This window comes from Glycine max, chromosome 1 (genome assembly GCF_000004515.6).
Source record: "Glycine max cultivar Williams 82 chromosome 1, Glycine_max_v4.0, whole genome shotgun sequence".
Taxonomy (NCBI): domain Eukaryota; kingdom Viridiplantae; phylum Streptophyta; class Magnoliopsida; order Fabales; family Fabaceae; genus Glycine; species Glycine max.
Genome location: NC_016088.4, coordinates 54,261,743 through 54,286,671, shown reverse-complemented (window position 1 = coordinate 54,286,671; position 24,929 = coordinate 54,261,743). Strand labels below are relative to the sequence as shown.

At 35.7% G+C, this 24,929-nt stretch overlaps 3 protein-coding genes across 3 annotated transcripts; 2 read left to right on the top strand and 1 right to left on the bottom strand.

Annotated features, from left to right (window-relative positions):
• Positions 1-210: 210 nt before the first annotated feature.
• Positions 211-4,067, top strand: RLK3 (receptor-like protein kinase 3). The gene is made up of 2 exons (NM_001248151.2): positions 211-2,837; positions 3,302-4,067. The coding sequence occupies exons 1-2, from the start codon at positions 251-253 to the stop codon at positions 3,751-3,753; spliced, it is 3,039 nt and encodes a 1,012-aa protein (NP_001235080.2). The 5' UTR covers positions 211-250; the 3' UTR covers positions 3,754-4,067.
• A 6,166-nt stretch (positions 4,068-10,233) lies between these two features.
• LOC100814425 (malate dehydrogenase, glyoxysomal) lies at positions 10,234-13,408 on the bottom strand. The gene is made up of 8 exons (XM_026129856.2): positions 13,373-13,408; positions 12,679-12,993; positions 11,765-11,854; positions 11,596-11,679; positions 10,995-11,030; positions 10,753-10,842; positions 10,581-10,675; positions 10,234-10,484 (listed from the first exon to the last, which is right to left on the bottom strand). Exons 1-8 carry the CDS (start codon positions 13,406-13,408, stop codon positions 10,382-10,384), a joined length of 849 nt encoding a protein of 282 aa, XP_025985641.1. The 3' UTR covers positions 10,234-10,381.
• A 6,951-nt stretch (positions 13,409-20,359) lies between these two features.
• On the top strand, positions 20,360-24,754 carry LOC100813889 (LRR receptor-like serine/threonine-protein kinase HSL2). The gene is made up of 2 exons (XM_006573619.4): positions 20,360-23,632; positions 24,010-24,754. The coding sequence occupies exons 1-2, from the start codon at positions 21,061-21,063 to the stop codon at positions 24,372-24,374; spliced, it is 2,937 nt and encodes a 978-aa protein (XP_006573682.1). The 5' UTR covers positions 20,360-21,060; the 3' UTR covers positions 24,375-24,754.
• The last annotated feature ends 175 nt before the right edge of the window (positions 24,755-24,929 follow it).

The window sequence follows — 24,929 nt, the reverse complement described above, 5'->3', positions numbered from 1 at the left end:
TATCTGATGTAATTATGTAAGTATTATGAGTGGTTGATTAAAAAAACAAAATAGAGTTGGTAAGGGGGTGGATCCACATCCACCGCTTCTGCACCAAACTCAGCATAGCAGTGGGTCAATGATTGATTGGTAATTGTAATTCTATTCAAAAAGTGAAAAGAGTTGAATGAGAATTCGTATATTCAGAAAATCCCCCCTCCTTTAAGATAAGAGAATAGGCCTCACTCTTTCTTTCTCTTCCATTCCCAAAATGCGTGTCCTCTTTCTTTTTCTGTTTTTCCAGTTTCTCCATTTTCATTTCCCCAAAACCCTTTCAGCCCCAATCTCAGAGTACCGTGCCCTTCTCTCTCTCCGTTCAGCCATTACCGACGCCACCCCACCTCTTCTCACTTCGTGGAACTCCTCCACCCCTTACTGTTCCTGGCTCGGCGTCACCTGCGACAACCGCCGCCACGTCACCTCCCTAGACCTCACCGGCCTCGACCTCTCCGGCCCCCTCTCCGCCGACGTCGCCCACCTCCCATTCCTCTCCAACCTCTCCCTCGCCTCGAATAAGTTCTCCGGCCCCATTCCTCCCTCACTCTCCGCTCTCTCCGGCCTCCGCTTCCTCAACCTCTCCAACAATGTCTTCAACGAAACCTTCCCCTCGGAGCTCTCGCGCCTCCAGAACCTCGAGGTCCTCGACCTCTACAACAACAACATGACCGGCGTGCTTCCCCTCGCCGTCGCGCAGATGCAGAATCTTCGTCATTTGCATCTCGGCGGCAACTTCTTCTCCGGCCAGATCCCGCCGGAGTATGGACGCTGGCAGCGCCTCCAGTACCTCGCCGTCTCCGGCAACGAGCTCGAGGGGACTATCCCTCCGGAGATCGGAAACTTGTCCAGCCTCCGGGAGCTCTACATCGGCTACTACAACACCTACACCGGGGGCATTCCGCCGGAGATCGGAAATTTGTCGGAGCTGGTGAGGCTCGACGCCGCCTACTGTGGGTTGTCCGGCGAGATTCCGGCGGCGCTGGGAAAGCTTCAGAAGCTGGACACGCTGTTCCTTCAGGTGAATGCATTGTCAGGGTCTTTGACTCCCGAGCTGGGGAACCTGAAGAGCCTGAAATCCATGGATTTGTCTAACAACATGCTCTCCGGTGAGATTCCGGCGAGATTCGGCGAGCTGAAGAATATTACTCTTCTGAATCTGTTCAGGAACAAGCTTCACGGAGCTATACCAGAGTTTATAGGGGAGCTTCCAGCGTTGGAAGTTGTGCAACTGTGGGAGAATAACTTCACAGGTAGCATTCCAGAGGGTTTGGGCAAAAACGGGAGACTCAACCTTGTTGATCTTTCTTCTAACAAGTTAACTGGGACTTTGCCTACTTATCTCTGTTCTGGGAATACTCTTCAGACTCTGATAACTCTTGGGAATTTTCTTTTTGGTCCAATTCCTGAGTCGCTTGGTAGTTGTGAATCCCTTACACGGATTAGAATGGGAGAGAACTTTTTGAATGGTTCCATTCCGAGAGGGCTTTTTGGACTTCCCAAACTAACACAGGTTGAGCTTCAGGATAATTATCTCTCTGGAGAGTTTCCTGAGGTGGGTTCTGTTGCTGTTAATCTTGGTCAGATTACTCTCTCTAACAACCAGCTTTCTGGGGTTCTACCTCCCTCCATTGGTAACTTCTCCAGCGTGCAGAAGCTCCTTCTTGATGGCAACATGTTCACGGGTCGGATACCTCCCCAGATTGGGAGGTTGCAACAGCTTTCTAAGATTGATTTTAGTGGCAACAAGTTCTCGGGTCCTATTGTGCCTGAGATCAGTCAGTGTAAGCTGTTAACTTTCCTTGACCTTAGCCGCAATGAGCTATCTGGAGACATCCCAAATGAGATAACTGGCATGAGGATATTGAATTACTTGAATCTTTCTAGGAATCATTTAGTGGGTGGCATTCCCTCTTCGATATCATCTATGCAAAGCTTGACTTCTGTTGATTTTTCATACAACAACCTGTCTGGTTTGGTGCCTGGTACCGGTCAATTCAGCTACTTCAATTACACGTCTTTCTTGGGAAACCCTGACCTCTGTGGCCCCTATTTGGGTGCTTGCAAGGATGGGGTTGCCAATGGCGCACACCAACCTCATGTTAAAGGTCTCTCCTCTTCTTTTAAGCTGCTACTTGTTGTTGGGTTGCTACTATGTTCCATTGCTTTTGCTGTGGCTGCAATATTCAAGGCCCGGTCACTGAAGAAGGCCAGTGGGGCTCGTGCATGGAAGTTGACTGCGTTCCAACGTTTGGACTTCACTGTCGATGATGTTTTGCATTGCTTGAAGGAGGATAATATTATAGGGAAAGGAGGTGCTGGCATTGTCTACAAAGGGGCTATGCCTAATGGGGATCATGTTGCTGTGAAAAGGCTTCCGGCTATGAGTAGAGGCTCTTCACATGATCATGGCTTCAATGCTGAGATTCAAACATTGGGGCGAATCCGACACAGGCACATTGTTAGGTTGTTGGGCTTCTGTTCAAATCATGAGACAAACCTTTTGGTCTATGAGTACATGCCCAATGGAAGTTTAGGCGAGGTTCTTCATGGAAAGAAAGGGGGTCATTTGCATTGGGATACAAGGTATAAAATTGCGGTGGAGGCTGCCAAGGGGCTTTGCTATCTGCACCATGATTGTTCGCCACTCATTGTCCATCGTGATGTGAAGTCAAACAACATCCTTCTTGATTCTAATCATGAAGCCCATGTTGCTGATTTTGGGCTTGCTAAGTTCCTGCAAGATTCTGGGACATCTGAATGCATGTCTGCTATTGCTGGTTCATATGGATACATAGCTCCAGGTACCGTCCAATTTCGACATAATTAATGCATTATTTACATGGTTGTGGAAAATTTTCTTTTACCCGCCTGTTCATAATTGTACGTTTAATCATTGTTCAGAATTTGACTCTTTGACTTATCATCATGTTTTAGGTGTAGACTGTTGATATTGAGGTGATGTCCCTAAATTAATTAACATTGCTATGTGGTTTTTCTTGACTTTGGTTTTCTATCATACCCAAATGATCTCTTGATTTCGACCCCTTATTTAGTCTATTTCAAGCCAAGTACTGAAAGTAAATGGTAGATAGCTCTGCAACGTTAGAGTCATTCACGACCGGAAACTGATGATTATGGGCAAAATATCGGATAAAAAGACCTATTATGTTACTTTACACTTATTGCCTTTGTTTAACTTATAGTTTCAAATTCAAGTGTCTTGCTTTATTTTAGTTTATGATACATGTTCGATGTTTGATTGCAGAGTATGCCTACACATTGAAAGTTGATGAGAAAAGCGATGTGTACAGTTTTGGTGTGGTTCTCTTAGAACTTATAACAGGCAGGAAACCAGTTGGAGAATTTGGTGATGGCGTGGACATAGTGCAATGGGTGAGGAAAATGACGGATTCTAACAAGGAAGGAGTTCTTAAAGTTCTTGATCCTAGACTTCCCTCAGTTCCCCTTCACGAAGTGATGCATGTTTTCTATGTAGCCATGCTGTGCGTTGAAGAACAGGCTGTAGAGAGACCAACTATGCGTGAAGTTGTTCAAATACTGACAGAGCTTCCAAAGCCACCTGACTCTAAAGAGGGGAACTTAACAATAACGGAATCATCTTTGTCATCATCAAACGCTTTAGAATCTCCATCCTCAGCCTCTAAGGAAGATCAAAATCCTCCTCAATCCCCACCACCCGATCTTCTTAGCATTTAAAGTGCTCTGTTGGGTGTTTCATCTTAGTTCCCTTGGGTTGTGATCGCTTATCCATTTACTTTCTTTTTCTGTCTCTCTTCTGGGATTGGTTTTTTTTTTTTTCCCTAACTGAAGGTGTTAATGTTTGGATTTTTTAATGGTTTTGTACAGTAGGATTGATGGGGGTATTTTCTTATAAAGTCACTGTCTTCATCATGTAGTACTGCTTTTTAATTTTTATTTGCGACCGTTGTTGGGGAGGATTCAAGGGATACAATTAAATTACTCGTTTGTTTCCTGAAATTTCATTATTCATACTTTTTTAGTTTATGTAGTTTTTATGTAGTTTGAAAGTGATTTTTTTAAGAACTAAAAGGAACATTTTTAAATTACAGTGATTAACAAAAAATTAAGATGTAAATTATAAAAATTAAAAAAATAAGGATTATGAAACTATAAAGAGTAATTTATTTATTTTTTTAAAAGGGTTATAGCAGGGAGAGTGAAAGGGACACACATTGACGCAAACAGGTTGGGTATTAAACAGTGGGTATATTGTATGATTTAGAATATTATTGATGAATCCTGAGTGAGTGGATTGGCACAGTATGAACTGTGAGTCTATGAGTCAGGTTTGGATAAAGCTTATTTCAAGAAGTTAACTTGTTTCGAGAAAATCGGATTGAATCAGGATTCAGGCGTGTTTTAGTTTTAGTTCGTTGCTCATGCCGTGACGCTTTTACAGAAATTAAAAATTATTTTCCTGTAGCTTTTTCATTTATGCTAAAAGAGATTTTGTAAAAAGCGATAGAGGTGTTTTTTCATTTACGGGCTTGAGATTTTGTAAAAGCGATAGAGGTTTTATTTTCCTTTTTAAATAACAAAAGAGAGGGAGTGGGGATAAAAAAAAAAAAAAGAGCAATCTTGTAATCTATTTATATATTCAAATCTTAGAGCTAACCCAACAAAACTCTGGTTGTGGACCACAGTGCTTGGAACGTATGGTAGCTGGCGTTGATATAATCCCAAGAGAATTATGGCCATTGAATTTTAATTTAACCTTGCAGAAAGGGCCAGAGGAAAGGGTATCCACGTGATGCACGAAACAAAATATTAGTTTGTGTCCAAACCTTAGCTTTGGATGCCTTGCTGGTTATACCATATAATAATACGCTTGTTTCACAGTTTCTCTGTAAAGACAATAAGGTGAGGAAAGATTAGAGTTAGAACATAGAAAGAAAGTAAGGAGCATAGCATGGTTTTATGATGTGGGGTTGGTTGGTGCATATGTAATGTAAAACAAACAAAAAGACGACTGCGGAATTGAAGTTTCTGGGTAGGGTACACAATACTTGCTCTCTACCATGTTCAAAAAGTTCAGTACATGTCTCATTGGGGGTGGGTTGTATAGCCTTGGATCAAGTAGTGTAATATTAGGATTTATTCTCAGGAAGAGAGAGCGAGAGGCAAGGGTCCCCTCACGTATAAAATGTTTTTTTATTTCCAAATCCAAAACCACGATGATGGGATGAATGTTGTTCATAGGCTGGGACAATTGTTTTTGCAGCAATATGTAGGAAAAAGTGGGCAGCGTTGTACCAAGTATCCGGGTTCTTTGATTAGGTCTGACTTTGAAATTTGAACATTAATAATGAGTGGTTTTTGTACGAATGATCAACTCAAGAATGAAAATATGGTGGAAGACCTCATTGCCACATTAGTCAAAGTTAAATCCAGTGCAAAAAACTAATGGAATAACTATTTTGATCTAATAGAAACACAATAAAAAATTAATGTAAGACTTTTTAAACTTAATAAATCAAACTTAAATAAAATGATAGATCAAAATTATATTTTAAATAGAATATCGTTTTAATTTTTCATTTTTTTCCATCAACCCAAATATAACAGTGGAGATGCTGATTAACTGTAGTAATTGTTTGGGAAAAACCTAATACTATAAAATAATTTGAATCCGTAACTCATTATTGCTCTGTGATTGGGCAATTGAAGATTGGAACATGGAATTCAACCAAAGAAGCTCTCCACAGTGGAGACACCATAAGCATCGGACAAAATTTATACATTAATTTTTGTGTGTGTGGTACAACTACAAGGTGCAAGATAAGTCCAATACGTTAGAACACAAGAAAAAGCCCCTCAATGCGGCTTTGAAGTTCAAATTATTTGCGTACCAAATTCAACAATGAAGGAAAAAAGATGAAAATTGAAAGACGGGAGAGGCTAATCAGTCCCAAAACGACAAACAACTTTACTGAAAAATCTATCTATCAAAACTCAAAACCAAACAGCGTGGGGACTTTGCACAGGTTTATTGTTCATATAAATATATAACGGCTTAATAATAACTAATGCAAAATAATTATTTTTAAAAAATCACTAATATATAATGAGATGTGATTGAATAACTGTAATTTTTTTTTTATTTTTCATTATACAATGGCGAGTGTTTGTAATAATTTTTTCAATAAATCTTTTAGTATGAAGTTATGAAATAAGACTCATTAAATAGGAACCGAAACTTATCAAATATTGTGAATTTTAATAAATGTAGCTAATAATAGAGAATGTATTTAAAAAATTGCATTGATAGCATTTCTCTTCCGACCATTACCAATTTCTATTTCCCCCGTTTTATGTGTTGTATTCTTTCTGATTGTATCTTCTGCTACAGTACTGCTCTATATATTATTCTGTCCCGTATAACTTTTGGGATTTAGATTGAAAGACAGGGAGAGCACTATGCGTAGAATATCAGAAAACATGGCGAATTGGCAATTTTGTGTCGTCTTCTGCATTTTTTTCCTTTTCAATTTTTTGTTTTGACTGAGTAATTGCCCAAGCTCTCTCTCCTAAGATTCTTATTTAGCAGCTTGCATTTGGAGTTTTTAACAATTATACTCTTTAATGGATCAAGTCCTAGTTCATGAAAGGGATAAAATATTTGATAAACATTAACTTACAACCAATAGCAGGTCAAAGAAAAAATTGCTGGTGCATCATTCAAAACTTGTATATTTAGTTATATATTTTTAATGAGTAAATATAGCGAAGTGAGCTTTACATAAGTTGATCATACATATAGACAGTTTATATTCAAAATCAACAGAAAACTGTATATAAAAAAAAAAACACAGAAAATTTACATAGGCAGCATCAAATACAAAAGAAGATTAAGGACAAATACTCAAGAAGTAAAAATAAACACTAACTGCTCATCGTGTGTTTAGAATTCATTTTTGTTTGTTTTTTAATTAAAAAAAGTTCCTCTTTATGCTGGCAAGGAAACTATGCAAGTAATTGCGATGAAAGCACCTGATATAACACGACATGTATTATGACAAGTCGAAATAGTAGCTGGAGTGATTGATTATTTGTGTTGTGTGGTTGCCCACAAGATCTGCCTTTTATTGTTGTTCCATCTCATTACTCTTCTTTGACTTCATTTATTATTGCAGACACCACAGTAGTTATTATAAATAATGTTATGAGATCTGTTCATTTCCTTCTTCCGAAGCATTAGTAAATGTCCCAGAACTCGGATAATATATAAATGTCTGTTACGTGCTACTCCTATAAGATAATATACATATTTTATGCATTAATGGTTCTAATATAGATCTCGACAGCTGACTACGCGACGCGATGTTTCACTTTTCATGGATTGCTAATATTTTGAAATATTGGCTTATATATATATATATATATATATATATATATATATATATATATATATATATATATATATATATATATATCAATTTTATCTTTTTATTATTTTATAGATTATTGAAGAGATTTAAATATAAGCAAGTTATCAATTAATGTAATTATAGGTAAATATTCATATCTTTGATTTTACTTGATAAATAAAGGGAAAAAAAATTACGTTGCTTTATAAAAAAAGATCTATTTTATTAAAGAGAAAAAAGAAAATAAATTAAAAAATATATATATATTAATTTACACACTTATTTATTAGTATATTAAATATATAAAAAATAATTATCAGTTATATATTTTTATTTTCAATTAAATGATCTAAGAAATATTATTTCTTATTTTTTCTATTTTTTAAAGCAATTTTCTATTTGTTTTTAAAAAATAGTTTTCATTACTTTCCACGTCTAAACAAAATATTTAAAAAAATAAGAAAATAAATACAAATAAGCAATTAAAAGAAAATTGCTGACTTTAATGTCTGCATGGCCAGGAGGCCTGGCCTCCTGCATATATGATACTCCAATTTAAGCAAGTTGTTGGGCTACTCCAAAGTCCACTTTGAGTTTTCCAGTACCAGTGCCCTACAGTTTTCTGGCAGCTCATGAAGAACTCAAAGACAAAAAGTTGAGTACCAAATTAAAATAGATTTTGACCGTTAGATATAATATACATTTATTAATGGTTGTGATGTTTGAAAATAAAACTGAAATTATATGTTCATTTGTCATTTTTTTATATACAAATTGCGTATTAGCATTTCAATAAAATAAAAGGAAAAAACGTGTTTAGTGTATTTGTAATAATGAGACCGTGTTCGAAGGAGGTAAATGTGTTAAGAAAGATGAAACCTAAAGTTTATGCACTATTATGAGGGTAAAAAATAGGTAAAAAAGAAAGAGAAAAAGGGAGAAGAGACAAGAAGTGTCTTATTTTTTGTGGGTTCGTTTAGTTAAAGAGGGATGATGGCGTCCACATAATCTTTGTGAAAATAAAAAGATTTTTTCACTGTTCATATAGCTTTTCCGTGTTCCCCTTGGGTCCTCATGCAACTCATGTGCAATTGGTCTTCGACTTCGGTGTCATCGTCGTTCTAGAAGAGAAAGATGATGGCTTGATGGTGAAGGCATGATTATCATAAGGGTTCATAAGTTCAAAAAAATATTGACGACGCAGTATGTATTTGGATTTTTGTTTGAAACCCTCTAAACGAAAGTTTCTAGATTCCAAAGCAATAAAAGTAGAAGTAACTTCCTTTTTACCTACGTGAAAATGTAAGTTACGTTCAACGTAACAACACACTCATAGTCGCTAGTTTACAGCAGACAAAGGACCAGTTGTCGTGACTAATCGTATGGTTCATCCAAAAGCAGCGTGTGATGCAAAGGAGGGAAAGTTAACATAGGTGGAGGAATCCACATTGATAATTTTATGGAACCATAATCGATTTTGATAAACAAAAAATTCTTAAGCAATTCAGTTTTGGTGAAGGACAAAGTCGATTATGGACAAGGTTTAGTACAGGTAAAAAGAGTAGTTTTATATTTCTCTTAAAAAAAAAAACAAATAATTTCAGAAAGTTAACTTCTACTCTATTTCTCTTTTGATTTCTTTTCCATCAAACCATCTTTATTTTCATCATATTTCTCACTTATTTATTTTTTATTTTCTATTTTCTCACCCACCTGTTTTCTTTTTCTTTATTTTATTCCTTTCTATCAAACACTGCCTTGGAGATGACAAAAGATAACTGAATGTTAGTAACTTTATTGATCCAAAGAGACTGGCGTGTGGTGATTTGGTTAACTTTTATTAATTTTCTCAATCACATTTGAAAATGAAGTTCATTATCTAAAATACCCTTCATGCTAATGAAAAACTTCAATTTATGAAAACTTGTTTCAATAGAAAATATATTTTTTTCACTTTTGAAAGTCATACAGCTAATATCACAAGAATAAAAAAGTCATCAGATTACTTATATTTTAAAGTATCATATATAAATATTTTGTAGTATCATATCCTACCGAGAAAGCAAAGCCTATGTATTATGGCCCAATATTATTGTTTTCTAAGTCCGTATAATGAAAATGTGAGGGCAGTGAAGCCTATGTCCGCTTTGCTAAGTTGTGGACTTGTGGGCAGAGATTTTAAACTTTTATCAAATAGTCGCTCACTTGGACTCGTCTGGACTTTATGTTATGAAGGGGAATTTCTTTTAATATACCGAGCGTATTACACACTCCAGTCAATTCGTGACATGTTATAAATCAATAACTCAAAATACTCGAACAAAAGAATTCAGTTAAAATAAAGAATTTATATGTATGTAAAAATAAAATACACTGTCAATAAATTTCTCATACATAATAATTTGTAATTGAATAAAAAAACCTACTAACGTTGTCATTGCATAAACTATTCACTCTAAAAGTTCAATTTTTTGGTACATTAATATATCAAAATGAGGAATTTAATTGTTCTAAAGCATACGCATTTTAGAAGATAAAATCTAAGATTACATTTTCTCACTTAAAATTTAAATATTAAAGTTTTTGATTTCATAATTTATTTATATGTATATTATTTCAATCTTGAAATTTTATATTTCAATATCAAAATGAGGCATTGTTAGGCCATAATCCAATTTAGGCAATTATAATTGTATATTAATATTGGGAAGTTATGTGGTAGTTATTTTTAGATTAATATTTAATTTTGTATTACACATTTATAAGTTATAATGTGACAATTATAATATGTAAATTGTGGGTATTCCAATTATTACATTTACATGTTTCTAGACAGAATCATAGAATACTATCCTTTATTACATAGATATTCACACATATCACATAAGTAATTCTAAATCTATGATCTCGCAATGGACACAACACAATCTCACCATTTATTTTCGGGACGAACTGTCATCAACTACTGATTTTCTGATGAAAGAAATACCCTTCTCAATGCTTGCTGCTAACTCTTTCTTGGCCTTTTCCAAACTCTCCCTGTTGAAATAAAAGCACTAGATAAACTCTAATGTTTCAGTTTCACCAATGTGAATAGGAAATTCTTAAGTAGAAATGCAAGTGATCACTGCATACCTCTCACAATCATTCAGGGGACCAAGAGGAAGAATTTCCTCAACCCCACCTCGGCCAAGCCGTACTTTTGATGCAAAGAACGGGAGTTCAGCCACCTAAAATATAACAGGAGGAAAGGATAGTAAGTCTCCAACCCTAAGATGCTCTTTTTAGAAAACAGGCTTTTGTATACCTGTGAAGCAACATATGCACATTCAATGATGCCAGCATCTCCTCTCAGGGCATGAAGGCATGCATCTGCAAATTTAACAGCAGCATATGCCTGCAGTTTATTACAAGTTGGACATTACATTTACTTGAACCGAAATAGTTAATTTACGAACTGCAGATGCTATAAAACAAAGATGAAATTTCAAAAACAGGGGAACAATCACGTGAATTCATACGCACAAAAGTAAAAATAAGAATACTAACCATTGATAGTGTTGCAGAACCAGCTCCAGCTTTGGCCTAAGAAAATTACAAATTGTACATATCAAAATTCTTATTTATAGATAATTCATAGCAATGGAGGAATCATGTGTAGCACAAAGTTACTGCCAAAAGGCACTAACTGATACAATCCACCAAGATAGATTAGTAATTACTTTCAAACATAAATTACTCAAGTGTAAGCTTCCCTGCATATAGCAAAGCTTTCCACATACAATTTCGCAGGCAAGCCACCAGGTCTGGCAAAAGCCACTAGATCAATATATTGACTAAGGGCTTGGTGGAATTGCAAACTACCGAGTAAAATAAATAAATGTAAAGAGGATTGGAACAAAGTGATCTGCTCTGATGTGAAATTTGAATCATCTTAGGATTAAGCAAACCCATATTCAATTAGCCTCTACACCTCTCCCACAAGGGTGGGAGTGCAGAGTTGCCCAAAGGACCAGTTTATGCTATCTCTCACTCTCATTCCGATATTATAAAGGAAACATGGGTAATGATTGAAGTTTGGAATGTTAGTAATCGAGATAAAAGTAAACATTTAAAAAAAAAAAAAAAAAGCAAATATTTAAATGTTCACCTCAACAACTTCAGTTCCACCATTTTGTATGCGATCAGTCAGGTACTCAATTTCTTTTGGGGTGAAAGAGCAAGGAGGTTTAATCTGATAATTGAGTGATTTTGTCAGGTAATAAATACAAAATCAAATTTGGTAACCATTAACAATCAGAAGTATTTATGGTGAAGACCTGAGAAAGAAGAGGTAAAATTGTGATTCCAGCATGTCCTCCAACAACTGGGACATCCACATCCCTTGGATCAACACCTAGAACTTCTGCCTGCAGTTTTTGCCCAGCAAAAATGAATGAAGAGCAACTCCATAAATAAGACTAAACAACAATATGAGAGTGCTACAAGGTATCCAGACTTCAACAAACAATGCTATAGAATCCACATAATCTAGATTATTAAATGGGAGTGATAGAAACTGGAATCAGGTGTGATGATAGTAACAACCAGAATTCCATTTTCTGAAACTGATATCACTATCAAAAAGAAGGATTACAGATTGTATCTCACTCTCTGTAATACTGAGAAACAGAAAGAAAATGTTAAACATTCTTCAAGGGACCTGCAAATCTTCCACATTTCCCTATTCCATTTTTGGCTGGCCTCACACTTCCTGTCCTTTCCTATTGTATTCTCATTTCCCAAAACTGAATTCCCTTCTTATGCTACAATTCATTGCCAGCTCAGAATTTGGTTAGCTGAAAATAATTAGCATGAATATTCCCCCTTTCCCCCATTTTGATTTTCTTACCTACATGTAGTATACACCTTAGTATTAGGGGTTTATCAGAATGATAGTGCCAGTGCAATTATTTCAAAGATTGCATTAATTTCCTTTAAACCAACAAGACTAATTACAGAGGTCCAAAGGAAACTATTGCTTTATGCATATACTATCAACAATACAAAAGATTACGACAAGAAAGAAAATCATCTTTACTCAAAGATTCAGCTCCTTAGTCATACCATCACAGGTTTTTATATTTAAGTAACACACATAAGCATAGCTGGTCTAATCTTGAAACAACAGAAATGTTGCACTGCATCAAGCAACTATAAAGAGCTGACTAATTTCAAGAACAGTAGCACATACCACAAACGTATTGGCTCTAACAACACTAAGCATAGTGACTCCCAAAAGTCTCTTGGGATCATAAGTACCAGCACTTTTGAAAACTTCGGCTTCAATTGGGACCGTGGAGTTAACTGGATTGCTTATGAAGTTGACAATGGCTTTAGGACAGCACTTTGCAATTGCTTCACACAACGTTTTAACAATTCCAGCATTTATATTGAATAGATCGTCTCTTGTCATTCCAGGTTTGCGGGGAACACCAGCAGGGATGATCACCAAGTCCATGCCTATAAGTGCATCCTCAAGCTGCTGCTGCCCCAAAAACCCCCTAACCTAAATACCAAAACTTCTAGTCATAGCTATGCAAACAGAAATGAAGATCAATTTAATTTTATCATCTAGATTAAATGTATGTCATTATGCTCCCTTGCTTTCCAAGATTACTGGCCTGATGCAGGGATGGAGCAAGAAGTTTTTATCTTATGCAGGTAAGTTAGAGTTGATCAGAGCAGTTATGCAAGGAATTGTGAATTTCTGGGTGGGGATTTTTCCTTTGCCACAATCTGTTCTGGACCGGATCAACGCTTCGTGCCGTAATTTTCTGTGGGGCAAATCGGATATTGACAAAAACAAACCCTTGGTTACTTAGTCAGTAGTTTGTTCTCCGAAAAAAAAAGGGGGTTTAGGCCTTTTTAATCTCAAGGACTGGAACCTTGCACTTCTTTCCCGTATCCTGTGAGACTTTCATTGTAAGAAAGATTCTCTATGGGTTCGGTGGGTTCACCATTACTATTTCAGAGAGAGCGATGTGTGAAATTACAATACTTCTTCATCAGATTCAGTTTTGATAAAGAAAATCATTCAAATAAGAGACTTTATTATCTCCAAAGAGTTAAGTACGGAAGAGGCCAAAAAGAGGATTCAATCTTGGAGCACCAATGAACAATTGCTTGTTGACAAAGTCTATGAATACATTAGAGGTGTCAAGCCTACAGTTAGTTGGTGTTCTGTTATATGGAACCCAGCAATCCCCCCTAAGATGTCTTTCATTCTATGACTTGCTAAAAGGAACCGGCTGCTTACTCTTGACAAAGTTGCTTTTTTGAACAAGGTTCCCTCTGTCCTTTATGTTCAAATGAGGCTGAGTCAAATGCTCATTTGTTCTTTTATGACAGGAAATCTCTTCAAGTTTGGGCTCACATTCGTGACTTGGCTCCTTTTGGTAGGCGTTTCACTTCTTCTTTACAGTGCATTACTGACTCTTTAATTAGGGGCAGATCCACATCAGGTGTTCAAGGAAAAACTACGTTGTCTGGCTATAGCAATTACAGTCTACTGCATCTGGCTGTCTAGGAACAAACTGATTTTTGAATATTATCAATTTTCTATAATAGAGGTTATTAGTAAGAATAAGTTTCTTATGTATAGACAAGCGCACCTGTTGCATTTGTTTTAGCATCTTGATATAGGCCTTATTGTATTAGGGAGACTTTTGATTTTATGTAGCTGCGGGGTATGCTTCATTTATTGTTGTATCATTTTGGGTTTAATATAATTTACATTTTTCTAAAAAAAAAAAAAGACGTTCCAAGTTTGTTCAGAAAATTTGAATCTGGGCAGACATTACCTTTCCTTAACGTATGCTATAATTTTGTTTTGAATTGATTTATATTCGAATGTTTTTATCCTAAAAATAGGTTTAATAAAAATTTCAGTATAATTTTTTTAGCACAATATAGAAATTAATTTTTTATATCACTTCTAGTTAAACCAAGATTTACCTAACAATAAAATATGATAAAAAAAAAAGTTAGAAACAAAGATAATTTTACCTAACAATAACCAAATTTGTATATTTTAACTAAAATCATAAGAGACAAAATCAATTTCAATACTTCCTACCATAAAACCAAACACAAATTAAAAATTATGCTAGCTAGTGTTTGAACATTATTATCTAATGTGAATCCAAATACTCGAAAATCAAGGATGCCTTTGACGCGATTTTTGTCACACAAAACCGGCCAAGAACTGCATAAAAAATCCGTCAGCATCCACACACACACATGATGGTTTACGATATGGCTACCACTAAAACATCAATCCGCCAAAATAATTACAATATGTGAAAGAGAAAAGGAGAGTTTTGTGTCTTACGAAAAATGTGAACAAAGCGTAAGTCGAAAAAGGCCTTTCACCGGCCGAAAAACGCATTTGCTTTGCCGCACGGACAAAAAAATACTTCTTTACCCCATATGGGCCCTCTCCTCTTATATACCAATCTCTTCCTCACCCACTCACTGAATTTATTGTACCTCGAGCCTTGAGAGAAAAGAGAAATGAAGAGAAGAAAACACTACCATATGGACTCTACACAATTCCTCTCCCTCAAGAGGCAATCACCAACACCCCCTTGTTGACTCAAGCTAACATTCCCAGTTCTGGTACGTGAATAAGGCCAACTTGGAAGGACAAGGATTGCATTGATGTAACTTTGCTCTTCCTAACTTTTTTTTTAAAAAAATTTCCTCCAAAAAAAAAAAGATTTATCGTCTAGATATGAAAAAAAGGCAGACAGGATGGAGCCAGGCAGTGGTAGATTTTAGTTTTTGGTTCCTTTCATAGAAAATAAATAAATAAATATGGTCGAAATTTCTTTTTCGTACTTTTGTTTCCTCTGAAGAGGAGGGGGCCGGGAAAGAACATATATAGAACAGGCCAACGTTTTTCACTTGGTTCATGTATCATCATTATCTAAAAGGGTATTTGATTTTCTGATAATTTGTAATTTATGCGTGTATGTGGGCTTAGCAATTATTGATATTGTGGCAGTGATATGTTGATAATCATCCTTCTTCTTCTTCGGCTAACTTTTCATTTGATTAATTGATTGCAAATTATTCATGTTCTTGTTTATACACTTTTTTGGGTTTCGTCGATTATTAATTATTTGCCTGAAAATAGCCAGTGATTATAATTTAGAGCGTGATACCTAATTTCTTATCAAACATCTGCTGGAAGAATTTGGTGAAATGAAACAATTATATGATAAATAGCCTGTAGATTATATGTTCACGAAACCTTCATTAACCGGTACTTTTATGGTTCAGATGGTATTTAAGTTTTAAATTAGAATAGTTCTAAATCTTCAATAATCATTCTCTACTAATTTACTTACTTCTTTATATGTTAAATATTAAATATATTTTATATTTTCAAGACATTAAGGCGAATTTGTAAGAGAATTAATAGAATGATATAACATTGCTCTTTAAATGATACTTTGTTTTTTAATGGCTCGTGGCTGCTTCTATTCAGAATACATAAAAAGATATCCCAGATAAAGTTTTCTTCCTGTTTTCTGTCCCCTCTTCATTTTCTCTTTTGCGAAAGAGTTTGCTAGTTCAGCTGTTACATCAGATCAGGCGATATCCTTGAATCGATCATTCGTCCCTAATGTAGGTAAGTTTTATTAAAATGTGAATTGTACACGCAGTTCTATTGGAACTAGGAATGTAAATTGAGCACTTGAAACTTAAACTTCTCTTGGAAAAACATGTAATGTTATTACTTGACTCATTTAGATCGAAGAAACTAAATTTAAAGTTTAGACTCGACTTGTTATAAAAATATGAAGCTTAACCTTATTTTGTTTAATAAATTTAATTTATAGTTTGATTGCTTTTTATTTATGGAATACTCTTGAAGTGTTTCTAACTGTATTAATTACGTATTCTTATATATGTTAAAAGATATGATATAAAGCAAGGACATAAAGAGATTATATATATATATATATATATATATATATATATATATATATATATATATATATATATATATATATATATATATATATATATATATTAAAAACAAAAACTTAATTGAAGTTGAATTTGTAAACAACTCCACCAATTTACGATGTTATAAAAATACTTGTAACATACTTTTTATTATTAATTGAAATTTATCAAAAATCACAAATTAATTTTTAATAGATCTTATCTCTTATTTAATAAGTATTGCTGATGATTTTACAATTTTTAATACATTTTGGTCAATAATATAAAATGTATTAAAAAAAGTATATTAACGTACTTGAAATCAATCAATCCCTCATCCACTGCTTCAAACACACACTGAAATTTTTTTACCAATATTTTGAATCGTATAGTATATAAATGCTTCAATAAAAGGTCATAACTTTAAGTCTTAATTTTCTGTAAAGAAAAAACATCGATCTTAATTTTTTAATCTTAATTTTTTTTGTTACCTCAAGCCTAAAACGTTAACTCCATTGTTATGTTTTTTTCATCAAACCAACGCTATGTTTTATGTTCTCGTTATAAATTAAAAAAAAAAAAACTGATGTTTTATGTTTAGCTAATTCGTAATGGTTTATGAGATATTCCAAACATATTCAATGTTCACTTTTGAAATGCTCAGCATTATAGAACACTCCATATTCTTGAATATCTTACGTATATCTTGAATAATGAGTGTTTATCATCATATCAAATATGAAAACTTTTGAAAATTGAAGTGAAATACTAGTGGTATGCCAAACGTGGTTTTCTTTATGTTTTTATTTTCAAATATGAAAATAATTTTCCTATGCTATCACCACACAGTCAAAAATTGCGGCAGTCCCCTATTTGAATACCAAATTTTGGTTTTTCGAGATAATATAGTACTGTATAGTATTACTCCATAAACATGTAAAACCAATGGAAAGCTGTTTTGGTTAGAATTACGATATTTTTTGGTAACGTTTTTAGAAATACGATATAATTTTGTTTTATAAACCTTATTTAATTAAAATGCGAGTTAAACATGGAAACTGAATGATCACGTTTTGTTGCTTATCTACATGGAATTAAGTTATTCACGTGCTTTCTTTTCATATCTCCTTTCTTTTTTTCCTCCTATATACGTTAATGGAACTTGACTTTGGGTTATATGATCGTTCAAAATTATAAGAAAACGATTTTTAGTATATTTTACTCCTCCGTTCCAAAATATATCATGTTTTAGCAAAAAAAAATTTCAAAATATATACTATTTTACAAAATTAATATTACATTAAATATTTTTTTGCAAAGATATTCTAAGTAAATACTTGACGGGAGTAATACATAAAAAGAATAAATGAATTATTAATTAAAAAATTATTTAATGTTTTTTTAAAATGCAACAAATTAATTACATTCCTTATGTAAAATCATATATTTTGTAACTAAAGGAATACAGCTGAAATAAACAATAATGCAGCGTGGCTCGCTTGAATATTGTTGCAAACGAGTATTTAAGATTTTTGTATTTATGCGATTGAACACAAGTCATTACTACAGGTCAATTAGTCAATATGTTCAGCATTTGTTTCAACGTCGAAACATGACATAGGGACTTGGTTTTATGCATGGCACCAGCTACATAACACAACTCTGGAAAAGTTTAAGTGCTAGAAAACATTTCCATTTGGAAAGGTTAATTAAGGAACCCAATCCAATGACTAACTGACAACAATATTCCCAATCTTCGAAAACTAAGTCAAAAAAGCTATACTATAAACAGAAGATTGGTATGTCTTCTCTTGTCGCTTATATAATGATTTTATATATAGACGTGGAAACAGGGAATCTGATAGCCTATATGTCTCATGACCAACCACCATCACCAAATTAATGGCTGAATTAGCTCAACTAATTTGGCCTTTTTGCTACGATTAAAAGGTATTTTATACTAAATGTAATATTAAATATGCCATATGCTTGCAATTGCTAGCTAGTGTCGCCCATAGCCAGTAACTAAGAAGTCCATGACATTATGATAAAGGGCAATGAAACTACCGCTTCATGACGCGTAAATAGAGCTCTTCTTTTTCTTTTTTTTTCCTACTTCAATGACCAAATGATGCTTTATCACGACTCAGAACTAATACTTCTGCAAACTTGCAAAGGTCAACCTCACCTTATCAAGATTAATAGGGAAGGACACTGACAGAGTGACAATATTCAACAGTACAACTGCGGAGTCAACATAAGCATTTATTGTATGGTTCATTATTATTTTGTAATGTAGATGCTGCATTTGCTGCCAAAGGGTCCATCACGAGAGAGTCTGGTTTAAGTTCTTAGGCATAATGCGTAGGAGTAATTTCTTGGCTGTATCTTTCAACGAGTAAACTGTGCCACATTTTGTCTTGTACGTACTTTGGATGAGACTCTAGCTAGTGCTTGCGTCATTACTATTTAATTGATGCTTTAAACCTTTCTAACCAGTATTGATTATGGAGTCAAGTGGAATGGGAAGAAGTGAGTTTCATTAACTACTACTAGTAGTTGTATTTGTTTATCTACAATGACCCTCGGGAACATTGTATTTTGTATTTGTAAAGGAGGAAGTGGGAGACAACTCCTGTCTTGTACCAAACAGCTGATTCTTCACGGCGACGGAGAGCCAAGAGCTATAGATTCTTCCAAAGCATTAACTTCTGGTTTTTTAAATTCTATTTTCAAATCTGCAATAGATCTTATAATGTTTTGAAACTTAATTAGAATGCATAATGTTATATTGTCATTTTCCCATCTTGGCAACGGGGCTTTCCAAATTCTCATACACAAGACTTTGGTTCAAATTATCAAGCAGTCCTTTTCTTAATCAATTTGACGCATGTGGGATAGGGTAACGGTTGTCGTGTTTAAAAAGGCTAGATTATTTTCGAAACATGTTTTCAGTTTCTAGCTGTTTTAACATGACTAGGAACTTTTTATAAAAAATAAAAAAACACATGACTAGGAACTTACTTGAGAGAGGTTTTTATTTATGAACTATTCGATACATTCGTACTCTGCTTTTTTCAACGACTAAATAGTTTAATAGCGGTAAGTTTGATTATTTTTATGATAATTATTTTTAAAAATTACTTAATTGCTTCTTATGATTTTTAATTATTTGACAGTGACCTGCTTAAATTTTATATTTTATATCTTTTAATTTTATGTGTTTGATCCTAATTTATTCTCATGTGAGGGCAAACAAATATATTCACTTATTTTAATAAAATCATAAATATTAATTTTCAAATTTTATATTTTACATCTTTTATATTTATTTGTTTGAATTCATTGCTTCATTTTTATGTTAGATTTTTTTTAAAATACTCTATCCCCACTTACTCCGTGTTTTACATTTGTCAATAATTGTCACCATACATAAAAACTAAACTCTTATTTTATTTTAAACGTATAATAACATGAATTCTTGAATAATAAAGTAATAGTATTTATTATATATTTTTTAAATTGAATACCAGGAGACAGACAAAGTTTGTTTTTATAATGAAAAATATTTGTTGGACAATCTTTAGTTGTTTATATCTTGAGAGAGAAAAGAAAAAAAAAATAAGTGATTGATTTAATTAATGATGTAGTGTGATAGAAAAAAAAGAATTAATAATTAGGCATTTAAATTTTTTTGTCATCAAAATACAATCACTCTTCTATAATTTTTACGTTTCTATGTTGGAGCAGTAAAAAAATATATTTTATTATATTTATTTTTCCATTACATTAACTTTTATGATTTATTTTCCCCTTTGTTGATGTCGCTTTCTTCTATCTACCCAATTCACCACCAACGAGGTGGATGTTTATTATTATTATTATTGTTTCACTTACATTCGTTTTTCCCCGAAGTAGGAGTAGTTCTTAGAATAGTAGGTATTGGAGTGGATGGAATGAATTCAATTTGGTAAATTTGGAATGTCTGAAATCTAAGACCAGAAACTGTAGTTATTATTCGTTCCTCACTTTTTTTTTTCTCTAGAAGAAAGGCAAGAACAGGAAAGAGAATTGGTTCCCAGTTGAAATTGATTCACACCAAACTACAGGTCCGAATCAAATCCAAAGTTTTACTTACAGCACAACTCTCTTTATTTCTGGAAGCAATATATACCTGTGTGCTGAACCAGTGTAGTGTCCTATATGCTCTCAGCTTCTGGTTTGGCATGCACATTAAAAGTAGCTCCTTTTTGCCACTTCTTTTCTCAACCTTTGAAAATACGCCAACGCGAATCACGTCTCTAAACACAAACGTCCTTTTCTCACTCATCATAGTTCAAAAGATGATACCCTTTTAATTACTTCAACAAAGAGAACCGCGTGAGTTCCACATCACTCATGTCTGCTTCCAACTTGTCACCATTTCCATGCATGACATGAAGAAGAAGAAGAGGAGCTATCTCCGTGCTTCCCTTTTTCTCACTCACGAGTACGAGACAGTGTGAGTACTCATACTAAACAACAAACAAGGTCCCCTCAAAAGTTAATCATTCTCATTTCTCATTTCCTCACTGCAAATTTAACCCTTCCTTGCTTCGTTCTCTTTAAATTGAGAAACATGCCGCAACCATTGTTTCTGTTTTTACTTTTATGTTTATTGTGCTCAAGTAGTGGTTTATCTCAAGTTTTGTCCCTCGAGAGAGAGACTCAGATTCTACTTGGGGTCAAGAACACTCAGCTCGAAGACAAAAACAAGAGTCTCAAAAACTGGGTGCCCAACACAGACCACCACCCCTGCAACTGGACCGGCATTACCTGCGACGCACGAAACCACTCACTTGTCTCCATTGACCTCTCCGAAACTGGAATCTACGGCGACTTCCCCTTCGGTTTTTGTCGCATTCACACCCTCCAAAGCCTCTCTGTGGCTTCCAATTTTCTCACCAACTCCATCTCCCCCAACTCTCTGCTTCTCTGTTCCCACCTCCGTCTCTTGAACCTCTCCGACAATTACTTCGTCGGAGTCCTGCCGGAATTCCCGCCGGACTTCACCGAACTAAGAGAGCTAGACCTCTCAAAGAACAACTTCACCGGCGACATTCCGGCGAGTTTTGGACAGTTTCCACATCTGAGAACGCTCGTTTTATCCGGAAACCTCCTCAGCGGAACGATCCCTCCCTTCCTAGGAAACCTCAGTGAGTTAACTCGTTTGGAATTAGCTTACAACCCCTTCAAACCAGGACCTTTACCTTCCCAACTAGGAAACCTCTCTAATCTCGAAACACTGTTCCTCGCCGATGTAAACCTCGTAGGGGAAATTCCACACGCCATCGGTAACCTCACCTCGCTCAAGAACTTTGATTTGTCTCAGAACTCCTTGTCAGGTACAATCCCAAACAGCATTTCAGGTCTGAGAAACGTTGAACAAATTGAACTATTTGAAAACCAGCTTTTCGGCGAATTACCCCAAGGTTTAGGAAACCTCAGCAGTTTAATTTGCTTAGACCTCTCTCAGAACGCTCTAACGGGAAAACTACCAGACACAATTGCTTCTTTGCATCTCCAATCTCTCAACCTGAACGACAACTTTCTCAGGGGAGAAATTCCCGAAAGTCTAGCTTCAAACCCGAATCTGAAGCAACTGAAACTCTTCAACAACAGCTTCACCGGGAAACTCCCACGAGATCTGGGGCGAAACTCTGACATAGAAGATTTCGATGTCTCAACCAATGACTTGGTGGGAGAGTTGCCAAAGTACCTCTGCCAGGGGAACAAACTGGAGCATCTCATCACGTTCGCGAATCGCTTCTCTGGAACGCTCCCTGACCAATACGGCGAGTGTCGTTCACTTCAATATGTTAGAATCCAGAGCAACCAGTTCTCGGGCCCGGTGCCGCCATCGTTTTGGGCCCTTGCTGGGCTTCAGTTTCTGGAAATGTCCAACAACAGGTTCCAAGGTTCTGTCTCTGCTTCCATCTCTAGGGGACTCACCAAACTCATTTTGTCCGGTAACAGCTTTTCTGGCCAATTCCCAATGGAAATATGTGAACTTCATAATCTCATGGAGATTGACTTCAGCAAGAACCGCTTCACCGGTGAAGTTCCCACGTGCGTAACTAAGTTGACAAAATTACAGAAACTTAGACTGCAAGAGAACATGTTCACCGGCGAAATTCCCAGTAACGTGACCCACTGGACTGACATGACAGAGTTGGATTTGTCGTTTAACCGGTTCACCGGTTCAATCCCATCAGAACTTGGAAATTTACCGGATTTGACATACCTTGATCTCGCCGTTAATTCTTTAACGGGGGAGATTCCGGTGGAGTTGACGAACCTAAGACTCAACCAGTTCAACGTCTCTGGTAACAAGTTGCACGGAGTGGTTCCTTTAGGTTTCAACCGCCAGGTGTACTTAACGGGTCTAATGGGAAACCCTGGTCTCTGTAGCCCCGTTATGAAAACCCTGCCTCCTTGTTCCAAACGCAGGCCGTTTTCTCTGCTTGCTATTGTCGTTTTAGTTTGCTGCGTTTCGCTCCTTGTGGGGTCGACGTTGTGGTTCCTGAAGAGCAAGACGCGGGGTTGTAGTGGCAAATCCAAGAGCTCCTATATGTCAACCGCGTTTCAGAGAGTGGGGTTCAATGAAGAAGACATAGTTCCGAACTTAATCAGTAACAACGTGATTGCCACAGGGAGTTCGGGTCGGGTTTACAAGGTGAGGCTCAAGACGGGGCAGACGGTGGCGGTGAAGAAACTGTTTGGTGGCGCGCAAAAGCCTGACGTGGAAATGGTGTTCAGGGCGGAGATTGAGACTCTGGGAAGGATTCGGCATGCGAATATTGTGAAACTGTTGTTTAGTTGCAGTGGTGATGAGTTTAGGATATTGGTGTATGAGTACATGGAGAATGGGAGCTTAGGGGATGTGTTGCATGGTGAGGACAAGTGTGGGGAGTTAATGGATTGGCCTAGGAGGTTCGCAATTGCTGTGGGTGCGGCTCAGGGGTTGGCTTATTTGCACCATGATTCTGTGCCTGCTATTGTTCACAGGGACGTCAAGAGTAATAACATTTTGTTGGACCATGAGTTTGTGCCAAGAGTAGCAGATTTTGGTCTTGCTAAGACATTGCAACGTGAGGCCACCCAGGGTGCTATGTCCAGGGTTGCTGGATCATATGGTTACATTGCTCCTGGTCAGTTTTCTTTTGTTTTTCTCCATATTTTTGTTAGGGAAGGAATTTGCCTAGAGAATTTGTACATAAATGAGATACTTAAAAGACAAAAAACTACTTAAAATTGTTTCAATTCAAAATCAATTCTTTAAGGTGAAATTAAACACGTAAAGATTTAGCTAAAACCAGACTAAATAGTATCTTAATATGATTTTAGATGATTCGATGAGAATCTTAACATGTATGGAGATGATTGAGATGGGTGTGAATGTGAGTAGAGGTTGTCCAAAGCTTAAGCAACTATAATGACTTCTCAATTTGCTTAAAAAATATAAAGAGAATGTGACTCCTTCTGATAAACTTAATTGCTAATGTTTACCTAACTGATTTAATTTCAGAGTATGCTTATACAATGAAAGTGACTGAGAAGAGCGATGTGTATAGTTTTGGGGTGGTGCTGATGGAATTGATCACAGGCAAGAGGCCTAATGATTCTTCATTTGGTGAGAACAAGGATATAGTGAAGTGGATCACTGAGACTGTTTTATCACCATCTCCTGAAAGAGGAAGTGGCGATATTGGAGGAGGAAAAGATTATATTATGAGCCAGATTGTGGACCCGAGATTGAACCCAGCCACTTGTGATTATGAAGAGATAGAGAAGGTCTTAAATGTGGCCCTACTCTGCACCTCAGCGTTTCCCATTAATAGACCCTCAATGAGAAGGGTGGTTGAATTGCTCAAGGACCATAAACTGTCATGATGCTGTATTGAGCTTCCCAAGCTCTGTCCACAAAAGGACCCAAATTTTGCATTGCCGTGGCGGTAGGCACCAAATGAAAGCGATTGATGGCTGTGTATGCAAGAAAACAAACTTTCGAGCAAATTTATTATTAAGGAATGAACAGCTATATGAGTGATTATTTAGTTACTCATTGTACGTAAATCTTGTTGTATATATGATGGCTCGTGAATCCTGTCTTTGATCAAAGTAAAACTAAGTAGTGAATTGGAAAGTCATGTCACATCCATACCATACTGAAAAAGAAATACCTTCCTGCAGGCTTTAGCTTATCTTTGTTTTTTTCTTTTTCTTTATCTATTTTTGGAGCATAACTTCTAAAAAAAGGCTGGTTTGCATTATTTTATATTAGCGTATCACTCATCTGATCCACAATTGATTCCAACGTTCATATGTCTAAGTATTACATTGTCATATTGGTACTAGACTCTAGACACTAGAGAGTTGGAGTAATGTTGACACTTTTTATAGGATGAATTTGTCTTCCTTTTTTCCTCCCTAAAAAACGAGAGCATA

Coding starts and splice junctions, on each gene's coding strand:
- RLK3 (NM_001248151.2), top strand. CDS start 251: ATGCGTGTCCTCTTTCTTTTTCTGTTTTTCCAGTTTCTCCATTTTCAT. Junction 2,838..3,301: donor ATATGGATACATAGCTCCAG/GTACCGTCCAAT, acceptor GTTTGATTGCAG/AGTATGCCTACACATTGAAA.
- LOC100814425 (XM_026129856.2), bottom strand. CDS start 13,408: ATGAAAGTCTCACAGGATACGGGAAAGAAGTGCAAG. Junction 11,031..11,595: donor GTGGAACTGAAGTTGTTGAG/GTGAACATTTAA, acceptor TAATTTTCTTAG/GCCAAAGCTGGAGCTGGTTC. Junction 10,676..10,752: donor GTGCATATGTTGCTTCACAG/GTATACAAAAGC, acceptor GTTATATTTTAG/GTGGCTGAACTCCCGTTCTT.
- LOC100813889 (XM_006573619.4), top strand. CDS start 21,061: ATGCCGCAACCATTGTTTCTGTTTTTACTTTTATGTTTATTGTGCTCA. Junction 23,633..24,009: donor ATATGGTTACATTGCTCCTG/GTCAGTTTTCTT, acceptor ATTTAATTTCAG/AGTATGCTTATACAATGAAA.